The 10,737-nt window shown below is 39.0% G+C and overlaps 3 protein-coding genes across 3 annotated transcripts in view; 2 read left to right on the forward strand and 1 right to left on the reverse strand.

Moving 5' to 3' along the window:
• Positions 1-5,573, forward strand: part of LOC138052788 (threonylcarbamoyl-AMP synthase-like) — a 12,713-nt gene extending 7,140 nt beyond the window's left edge. The window contains exons 4-5 of the mRNA XM_068899367.1: positions 5-141; positions 4,166-5,573. Of these exons, the coding sequence (XP_068755468.1) occupies positions 5-141; positions 4,166-4,229 (201 nt within the window). The 3' untranslated portion in view covers positions 4,230-5,573. The remainder of the gene's footprint in view (positions 1-4; positions 142-4,165) is intronic.
• On the reverse strand, positions 5,028-7,281 carry LOC138052787 (putative ZDHHC-type palmitoyltransferase 8). Its single transcript, XM_068899366.1, has one exon. The coding sequence runs from the start codon at positions 7,254-7,256 to the stop codon at positions 6,240-6,242; it is 1,017 nt and encodes a 338-aa protein (XP_068755467.1). The 5' UTR covers positions 7,257-7,281; the 3' UTR covers positions 5,028-6,239.
• Positions 7,282-9,884: 2,603 nt separating this feature from the next.
• Positions 9,885-10,730, forward strand: LOC138054266 (palmitoyltransferase ZDHHC20-like; the record flags this gene model as incomplete). The annotated part of the gene is made up of 1 exon (XM_068900745.1): positions 9,885-10,730. A coding segment is annotated over exon 1 (846 nt), but the record flags the coding sequence as incomplete, so codon positions are not given.
• Positions 10,731-10,737: the final 7 nt, after the last annotated feature.

Genomic DNA, 10,737 nt, shown 5'->3' on the forward strand with positions numbered 1-10,737 from the left:
GTAGGAATTCAAAGATATCTGGTCAGAGCTTGATCTGATTCTTGACGGTGGTGTGATAGGACTGACTGAGCAATGCCGCAAGGGGTCAACCGTTGTAAATTTGTCAGTTCCTGGCAGCTTTTCTATTATAAGGGAAGGAAGGTAATTGAATAAAGCTCATGTGAATAACCTTTGTGAATTAGTAAAATAATATTATTGTTTGTTTGTTTTTGTGGAAGTATTGTTTAGGTGTCAAATTCTGCTCAAAATAATTTTCAGGATATAATTTTATGTGACACAGTAATTCATTTTGTCACTTTGTAATAATATTGACATTACAAACTTAATCCCCTTGTCAGAACTTGTTTTTGTAGTTGACAAGTTGTGAATGGCTTGCTAAAATGATGAATCTGGGATTACATTATTTTGGTGATATCCATGTAAATTGTTTGAGTAGCTTGTATAGCCCCAGATACAGTTTAATGTTATTATTATACATTGTAGTCACCATCTGTCTTCTCAATGGCTAAAAGCCTACCGTTAATTCTGGGAAACAGCGCAACCTACAGATTATTCACTTACACTAATCTGTACCTACAGATTAGTGAATAATCTGTAGGTTGCGCCCACAATGCATGATTTCCGAGGGCAATGTGTTTGAAAATAAACTGTGATCGCTGCAATAATGCGTTTGTCATTATTTTCTTCAAAACAATGTATAATAAAACTAATATTAGATTCGGTTTTTGTGATATCCAGAATAATCAAGGTCTCAGTTAGTGTTATCAGCCTCAGCCTTCGGCTTCAGCTGATAACACTTACCTCAACCTTGATTATTCCGGATATCACAAAAACCTCATCCAATAATTGTTTATTATTCGACATGTTGGCAATTTAGCCAAAGTTTAAAACAATACATAACTGTAATTATTATTCATTCAAAATATTTCCCCATTTCTGATGGGTTAAAACCACACGCATCATTCACCATAACCAGCTGCTGTTCACCAAATTTGGAAAGAAACTTCGTCATATTGAATCAATGACGTCAAAAGTGCAGACCGCTGCAAGTAATTGACCCGTTGACCAAAAAAAGCTGGGGACGAGATTGTGTTATTTTTGTTGAGCAGAAAAATGGCTGAGAGTAGGTCTAGAAGTTTGAGCGAAGAAAGTAGTTTGAATCAATAATAAAGCAATAATTATTGAATTCGGCTTTCGTAGAATATGAAGAATTCTGCAGATCTCGGAGGATGTTATCCACCTCGGCCTTCGCATATGTGCCAACTCTCCCGGATACGGAACGAATCTCCCGGTCTCCCGTACGGGTCATTATATCTCCCGGATAAAAACGACTCTGAACCTTTTACAGTCGTTTCTCCATTCTAGACTCAAATTGCATCCCCAAGTTTGAAAAAATCGATTTTTTCAAACTCGTTTCATTGTTTCTTAATGCACTTCTTCATCTCTGAGTTTCAGACACACGTTAATAGAACTAAACAAAATGACTACCTTTAGCTATCATAGCCATATAACCGATTGTTTGATTGGATCTCCGATTAACCAATAAAAATTCTTGACATAAGTACCCTGTTTTCCCGCAAATTCACAATGGCGGCAGAATATTCTTGTATTCTGAAGGAGCTGCTGGGGAATGGGTGGGTGCGTTTAAGGTGGGGGGGGGGGAGAGGAGGGGAGGGGGAGTGGGTAGGTTGATCGAGGGGGGAGGGGTGGGGAGACCGGCTGGAAAAAATCTCCAGATTTTAGATCTCCATAGGTTGGCATCTCTGCCTTCGGCCTTGGTGGATAACTCCAGGGGTTTCAATAACTTCTGAAATAGCCATTAATGATGGCCCATTGAAGGTGGTTAAGTTTGACAAGTTTATGATAGCATTTTTAGTGAAAATCAAGGCAAACTAGCCGGCGGTGTGAGGCAAAGCAGGCGGCGGTATACTGCCGATAGCCGGCTTCTATTGAAACCCCTGGATAACACCCTCCTCAACCTGCAGAATTCTTCATATCCTACTCAGCCTCATTCAATAATTGCTAATTATTTCTTAATTCCTGTATTGTTGAATTTGAGTTCATCAATTGATAGCTGAAAAATGTTTGATACACAAATTTAATGTTATTTGAAGGAACTTAGGCAATTTTAAAACGAATTTAAAAATTAAATAAATTGCCCTGTTGCAACATGCTAGTTGTAATTTGTAAATGTACCAGTAAGTTTCCAAAGGAAAAGTACTTTTCACTTTTGTTGTTTTATATTGGCTTAATTTGTTTTCATAACAGCTGTAACTTGTCTTGCTTAACATTCCTGAAAGTGGTTTGTTTGCAGACTTCGTTAAGTGACTTAATGATACGTGTTTTCACGGGTAAGGTTACAATGTAAATGAGGAGAGACCATGTGCCAATACAATAATGAAAATAGCACACCTGTTGTATTATTTTTCAATTTGAATAACTGCAAGCATCATCTCATTGGCCGAAAGTAATTGCCATCTCACTCAAGCTACCTGGTTTGGTGGCTTAAATTTAAATGAGAATCCCCTTGAAGTTTGCCAACTCGCTTAACTTTAAGCGAATTGGAAAAGCAACTGTTTTCATGCGATTTCCAGTTGTCACTTGCTAAGCAACCGTAAAATTCGCTTGTGAAAGCATGCCCCTTAATGTTCTTTTGTTTTGGTACAAATCTTAGCCTACACTTTGTTTGAAGGATTTTTACCTGACTTCCTTTAAGTTCACAGTATTTCAGTGGTTTCTTTTTTTTGACAATATATATCTTTGTAAACATCCAGTTACAATTCTGTAGTCCAAGTCCACAGGCCGCAGTCCATGACCCAGTGATTTATGGATATTTGTTTACATTATTCCAATCGAAACCAGAAAAAAGATGCTTTGCAAGTCTCTATGATGATATTTTAAACTATTTAATACTTTTTCTTAGCAATACTGGGAGAATTATAAAAGTACGATATCTGTTACAGAGTCATACGATAACAGAATATTGCATTGCATGCAAAGAAAACACAAAAACTCGTTTCCGGTCATGCACACAATTCATTAACCCTTTGACACCCATCAATGGGGAACCCCTGGAAGTCGATGGGTTAATCACTCACTGAAAAACTATGTCCCCATTAATACACATTTCCCTGTTAATCTGTCACGTAGTCTTCCATGGTTTAGCGGTCATCACGATTCCCTTTGAAGGAAGAGGCAATCTTACGCATGCGTAGCCAGGGCGCGACCCGAAAAATAAAAATAATAATAATAATAGAAATCCAAAGTACAAAAACGGAGTTGAATCCTATACTTTGTTTTTTGAACAAAGTAAATAGCAAACAATATGTATGCCATACATGTTGTATGTGATAGCTATAATTTTGGTATTAATTAAAACATTGGGGACAGTTTGTGGTGACTGGACAAAGGAGAAAATTCCCTGTCTTTTCCAAATATTCCTGGCACTTTGAGGATGTTATTGAAAATTATATTTTTGTAAAAACTGAAAGAAAATTGCACACTTTGAACAAACACATGGCCTACATGTAGGTTTAATACTGGGCCCACAGGGCTGAGTTTGAAATAGATGCCAGAGATGTCACATAATTTGTTAAAATAATATTATTATAGTACTGATTCGGGAGAGAGTAAAGTGCAGGTTGCAGGCTAGGGTTGCAGGTCATAACTGAAACAACTCAAACCTACACAAGAATGCTAACCTTAGGCTTATAAACATTATTTTTAGGACTTATGTTAGCATTAACTAGTAAAGCTTTGGGTTGTTTCAGCTATGGTGAAACAGTGACCTGCAACCTGCATGTGATATGAGGTGAATTTGCTGTGATTTTTGTATGCTTTGCCTTTAAATGTTAATACCGTAATTACTTTCACCCTTGAGTACCCCGAAGTGAAGAATAAAATTGTCTGGCACAGGCAAATAATTACTTCTGGTTTCTAGAGAAACTAGAAAAGCAGCTTTCCAATCTTTCACGGTGGTAATTTGACCGTTATCTACTCTTTTAATAAAACCAAAATTTTCATGGCGCATAGACAGTCGAGGGAAAGAGTTAATTAATTAAAGGGTGACAACATAGTTAAAAGGATGCCTGCAGATTAGTCAGTAGTCAGGTTGATTGATAAAAGTATTTTTCTTAACTTTAAATCTGATTTTTTTGCTTTTCAGTGCATATGAACAGACTGTCAACATTCTCAGTGAAAAATATGGTCTTGACGACTGCAGCAGCTGATGAACAGTTCATTAGAAATTCAATTCAATTCAATTAAGAAGAAAAATTAACCATCAGATTCTCTTTAAATAGATTTTCTCCTCAATAATAGCTTTTGTGGTGTGACTAATATTATCAATTGAAAGTCTCAAATATTATGGTTCAATTAATTCATTTTTTAACATTTCATTTAGTTGCCCTTGCTTTTAATTTTGTTACAACAGTAATAATTTATTACTGTTCATCAACTAAATGTGACCTACAGATTTGACAGTGAATTTGAGTATGGTTAACAATTTCAATTTTCAACTTTAGTGTAGTTCTCAAGGAGTTTATTATGCATTGGGATTTAGATAATTCTCCTGTTACAGGGTTCTCCTTATCAGGCGGTAACCGGTAAAATTTACCGCTTGTAAGAGCACTTATTATCGCCTGCAAACGCGCAGAAGTAGCTTATCCTTTGCAGAACGTCCGACATTAACCAATTGCTTTACCAGTTTGAAAAGGTGCCATACCTGTTGCACTGAAAACTAGGGAGAACCCTGCTGTTACTGCATGGAATTCTTTGGTAATTTTTGTCTCATGGTGGCTTTGACAGTCACAACAGGGCTTTGCTCTTTCAAACAATTCTTGAACAGTCTTGCATATTAAAATATGTGAGTGAGACTACACTTTGTATAGTCAAGCTCCAGTTCAAAACTCAGACAACATTTTCCAGCAAGTTCAAATTTTTATTTCTATTTTTTTGCTTACCCAACTTAACTCAGAAATTGATCTTTCTCTAAGTTACAGCAGTTGCATTTACTTTGGGGGATTACGTTATTTTTTTTTTTTTTGGGGGGGGGGGGGGAGGAAGTTGGTTGAAACTTATGTTGGCTTTCCCACTTCACTCTACTGTCTTCAAAGCTGAATGGACATATACCCATTCTACTGGCCATCTTTGTCGCAAATATGGAAAGTGCTCACATTTCACTAGTCTTTTGTGCTTTTATAATGTAAATTGAATCACTGCAATACTAAGTGATCTTAATTTACACATTACTTGTGAAGCAAAAAAGAATGATAACATATGAGTTAATGTCATCACTGATCAGTCTCGTAATGTTTTAAAACACAGTCACTGTCACCCAAAACACCTCCAACAAGGATCAATGGGTTAAGCCGACAAATGGCATGACTTGACGAGTTGGCAACACAAGACTTCTCAAACAAGCCACCCAAATACCGAGCTTAAGTAAGCAAGGCAACAATGGCTGTGAGAATGTGGTTTAAAAATAGAATTGCTGTAATCATTTCGCGATTATTCCAAGTTGCTAAGCATGGTGTATCTACATTCCAGGAATAAAATTGAAATGAAAAAATGTATCATCATGTTCTCACTTCTCCTCACAACTCCATATAGGTTAATTTTAATTTAAATTGTAACGACAAGGACAAAAGAAAATAAGAGTGCATTCCTTTGGGATAATCTGAAAAAGGATCACTGATCCAAGATCACTCGAATCATGGTGCATCAAAGCAATGGAAAAATCCTTTCCCAGCGTGGATTCATCGGCTCCTTTGATACACCGTGTTCAAAGTGATCTTGGATCAGTGATCCTTTTTTGGATCATCCCAAAGGAACGCACCCTAAATGCGCCCACAGTAAATGAAAACCGCACATGCAGGGTGTGCAGAGCCATTGTTTCGTTAACTGAGCCAATAATTGTTTTCTGGCCTTCTTGTAGCTAACCTCGTCCTTGCTTAATTAAGCTCCCTACAGACAAGGGTCAACACTTGCTTGCTTGTGTAACATTGAAGATAATCTCTTGTTCAGCACAGTTCAAGATCAGTTAAGACATGACTTAGAAAAAATAACCTATAAGTGAGCTAACAATAATAATAATTTTACTATTAATGTATTCGCAACGTTTGTAATCACTTAAATAACCAAAAAAACATTTTTCACATTAGTTAATTAGTGTGACATGGGCACGACAAAAGATGAGAAAAGGTGAGATGATTGCTGCCACCCGCGGTAGGCCTTGCACCTCACAAGTCTTTTGGTGGCAGATCATTTTCCACATTGCTGGGGTAAGGCACAAAAAACATCCAAGAATGACTTTTCTTTTTCTGAATTAAGTTGACGAATCGAAACTTTTTCCTTTTAAAAATGCTGACATGGAAGATTCGTAGAAGGTCCTGGAAAGATGACATGTTGGAGAGGGCATCATAAAAATCAACGATGGACATGTCAGCAAGGAGAAGCAATGTCTGGAAACCAAACAAAATCCCAACGAATAACGTTATTCCTGTACAAGGAGCAAAGAGCACTGCATAATCCTTCAGCTGCTCACAGCCTTCGGCAATGTGGATGTCGTCTAATACTTTAAAACCTGCGAGACCAGCTTCTCGGAGAGCACTAACTTGGGGCATGAAAAACATATATTCCTTGATCTTGGCCACGGCCACACCAGAGAGGCAATTCTTAAACGGAAAATAGGAGAGATAACAGGCATACAACAGGCCGAAAAAAGCATAGCAAAGGAATGTGTAATAGTATACATAATTTCGGCGCCCTATGCAGTTGTTTGTAAAAGGACAGTGATGGCACATCATCTCTACGCACGTATGGCACCAGCTGCAGTGGTGGGTCCCTGCGCTTCGAACTCGCTTGCACTTCACACACACTTGATAGCTTTTCACAAAAAGTCTGTCGCGAGCGTACTCATCTTGACGTTGTGGATATCCCGGACAGATGAAGACAGTCATATAGTAGTTAAATACAGCATTGATCATCATATAGTGGGTGAAGAAGATGTGAAACCACCCTAGCAACGATGAATATGGCTGGCCAGGCACATGTGCATGGAGATAAACACTGAAGAACAGCCATAACAGCATGGGGAAAATAAAGCTCACAGGAACAAGCTGGATGTAGCTTACTACGGCTTGAGACGGTAATAAGGTTCGGACCTTTGGAAATAACCGAGGAAGGACCTGAAAGACAGCAGCGCCGACAACAATGACAGTAATAGCAACGACAAAACAGACAACAACTACCGCCATTTTCGACAGCTAAGTGCAATATCAAACTCGTTCCCAGGGTTGTTCTCACCCTCGAATTCCCTGCCAGCCGAGGTCTCTTTCTTTACGAGACCGTCCGAGACCGAGGGGTGCTCTGGGGTGCTTTCGATTATGCCAAAATCAAATGGAAAGGTCCGTTTCGGTTTCTTCCGACCGGAATATTCGGGATCACCTCTGGAGGTGGTCCACTCATTTCGGTTGGAATATTCCGACCGAAATTCACCGTTCCATTTTTGACAAACCGGTTCTTTGCCCTAATTAGGGAATTCGGAAAAGGAATAAAAAGTGGCAAGAGCCATTCCTATTGGTTGGCTCCGGTTTATCGGAAAATGTCGTTCCATTTTCCTTTGGTATTCCCACTTACTCTGACCGGTCGGTTTGGCATAATGGAAAGCACCCCTCGAATCGCATAACTTTTTTCTTTTTTTTTTTTTTTTTGGGGGGGGGGGGGGGGGCTCATTTGTTCCAAATTGCACTCGAAATTATGTGTGCCCAGTAAGCCCGTAGCGGTATTTTTTTCCTTCCTTGTTGCCTCGCTAGAAATACCCTGGGTGCCAGAGGATTTTTCTTCAATGGTACAAGAAAGGCACGCGAATTGGAGGCAAAGACCGAGGACTGGGCCATTGCCTCCAACTCGCGTAGTAGTCTCTTTAGGGGTGCAATGGTGGCGTAGGGATGGTGCAGGGGTGAGATCATTCGCCTCCCAAATTGTGGCCCGGGTTCGGTTCCAGACTCGGCGTCATATGTGGGTTGAGTTCATTGGTTCTTTTCTCTACAGCGAGATGTTTTCCTCCGGGTACTTCGGTTTTCCCCTCTCCTCAAAAACCAACATTTGACTTGATTTGCGTCAGGAGCTCCTGTTTGCGTTGATTGTTAATTTCAGTTTACATTGTCCCCAGTTAGTGCTCCAACATAGAACTACTTGACCCTTAAATAAAGTTCCTTTCCTTGCCTGCTGGACCTTTGGAAGAACATTCCTCTGGCACCCAGGATACGCTAGAAAGGGATCGTCCATCGCTGATTTGAAGATAGTTTACTAGCGATTGACTTCGCATATAAACTCACTGCTTACTTCCGGTTATGGAACATTGGCAATAAAGACTCGCCCCCTTCAAACGTTAGGAAAATTCCTGTAGAAAGCTTAGTGCGATGGGAGAATACTAGTATGCTAGCTCAGTATTTCATCCGTTGCCGTTATACCAGAAAAAGCGACTTTTACCTCTTCAGAATACATGCGCAGGCTTTGTTCTGAGAAGATTTGCTGGTCAAAGAATGGATAGACCAAATGTTGTACCCAATTCAAGCGCTTTGGGAATGAAACGTTTTGTTCCAGGTATTTTCATATCATTTAACTATGAATGCTTCATTATTATGCAAATACAACACACAAAGATTCTTAATCCTGGGAGATTTGAATTGGGTACAACATTGAGTTAGCCGATTAGGTCTATTAAGGAGGCTTCCTGGAGTTTTCGTGCTGCGCGCACTAGCTGGGCACTAGTATGGCGCGTAAAGTGTTTTTGTGATTTTTGTTACGTCTGCGTGACCAAATCTGTAAAATTAACTGCTAATTTTCTCGCGTTCCCTTCGGTAAAATATTTTTAAAATTGGCTCAGTTCTAACCACGTACAGTTCCCATCAAATACCCCATATTTGTTAAAATCTGTCAGAGCTAATCGAATATATTCAGAAAAATGACAAATTACAGAATATTGGCAAAACCGTCTGAACGACCTTGACTTTTTACCACTTGTCATAAATATTAAGGAATTTAGGCCAAAAAATAGGAGAAAATTTGCCTGTCATTAGCTGTGATGTTGTTATGGTAACGGTCATAATGCAAAAATTGTTACCCGAAAAATAAGCCTTATTATATCGGTACCCATACTGGTAAATCTGTAAAGCGAAAACTTTAAGAGAAATTGATTAGGTTTCCTTTTGTAACTCGTGCCATGTAGTGAGGGTATTCGCAAATACTCCAGGAAGCCACTTTCAATAGAACACTTTCATTGCATAGTGTCAATTAACGCATACAATTTTTAAATTTCTTCTGCACCCGCTCTCGTTCTTCCTCGAGAGTCTTCCTCTTCCTGGAGTGTCGGGAACTTTTATATATCAGCATACGGCAGGTGCAGTATTTAGTAAACAAACTACTAGCTAGCATGAGGAATAGCACTGACTATAACACGTTTTGCCGAAGTGTATGAAAAATTAAAAGATCTAAGAAGTGATTTATAATTCTTCAACTACCGAATGTAACTATAGAGGTCGCGTAGTTTTACTGAGTCACTCTCAGCAATGTAGGAATTAAAGACATCGATATTATTGTAGTTTTATTGAATTTATGTTTTACAGGTGAAGAGCAATTTTGTGTTTATGGAGATCCTGTAAATAAACCATTATAACGAAATAAATACGTGATTTTATAGGATATAAATTATTTTAGGTAGTGAAAAATTGTTGTTTTTCTCTGCTGGAGCTCTACTCCGTTTGGAGCGACACACTTTTCAGGGACCGGAGTGTTGTGACCGATCCCTCTCAATCAGTCTGCTCCACTGAACTTATGTCTTCCAGACCACTGGGGTGAGGCTATTACGTTATTAATTCAAGATGGCGTTCGTATGGGTGATAATTTTGTCAGTTGGACTAATCCAAGGCGTTTTTATCATCAGCAGCTTGCAAACTCTGTTTCCTCGCGGCTCAAGAAAAACTTGTCTTTATAGAGTTCTCAAAGGAGTTCAAATCACACCCGTGTTGTTCATATTTGCTTCTGCTATTTGGTTTTTCTTTGTTGTGATTTTGCCAGTTGAGGTTGCTAACGCGTATTCGTCTTTGCGAAGTATTTGCTATGCTTTCATTGCGTGCTACCTATGGCTAAATATGGTGTTCAACTACTTAGCAGCCATGCTTGTGTCTCCAGGATATCCAGAAACTCGACAAGAACTGGAGGAAGACAGTGGTATTTACCTCGACTCATTAAAATTCTGCAGCAAGTGTGGTCGCGTAAGAGACAAGGGCACGCACCATTGCAGTTCCTGTAACACTTGCGTTATGTTGATGTCTCATCACTGCCCGTTTACAAATAACTGCGTTGGCTTGAACAACTTTGCTTACTTCTATTTGTTTTTAATGCACTGTTTACTTGGCCTTGTATTCGCTGCATATTTCACTTACAATCCATTTATGTCCTGTATGATAAATTACAAATCAACTACATACACACTGGGAGTTTGCAAAGAACTTGGTGACTATGCTGTCATGTTTCTAGTTGTCACCTTTGTGCTCTTGTTTATTTTCATCATGCTCTCCTTCCATACGTTTCTTCTCTTTGTCGACATATCAATGATTGATTTCTTAAAACTCTGCCAGAAATTAACATTCAAAGGGTGGATTAAGGACGTCATGATAGACAGAGGATTGCGGAGAAAAAAGGTCCTTCTCAGGAAGCTTCTGTTGTGCAGAA

The sequence above is a fragment of the Montipora capricornis genome, chromosome 6 (genome assembly GCF_036669925.1).
Source record: "Montipora capricornis isolate CH-2021 chromosome 6, ASM3666992v2, whole genome shotgun sequence".
Taxonomy (NCBI): domain Eukaryota; kingdom Metazoa; phylum Cnidaria; class Anthozoa; order Scleractinia; family Acroporidae; genus Montipora; species Montipora capricornis.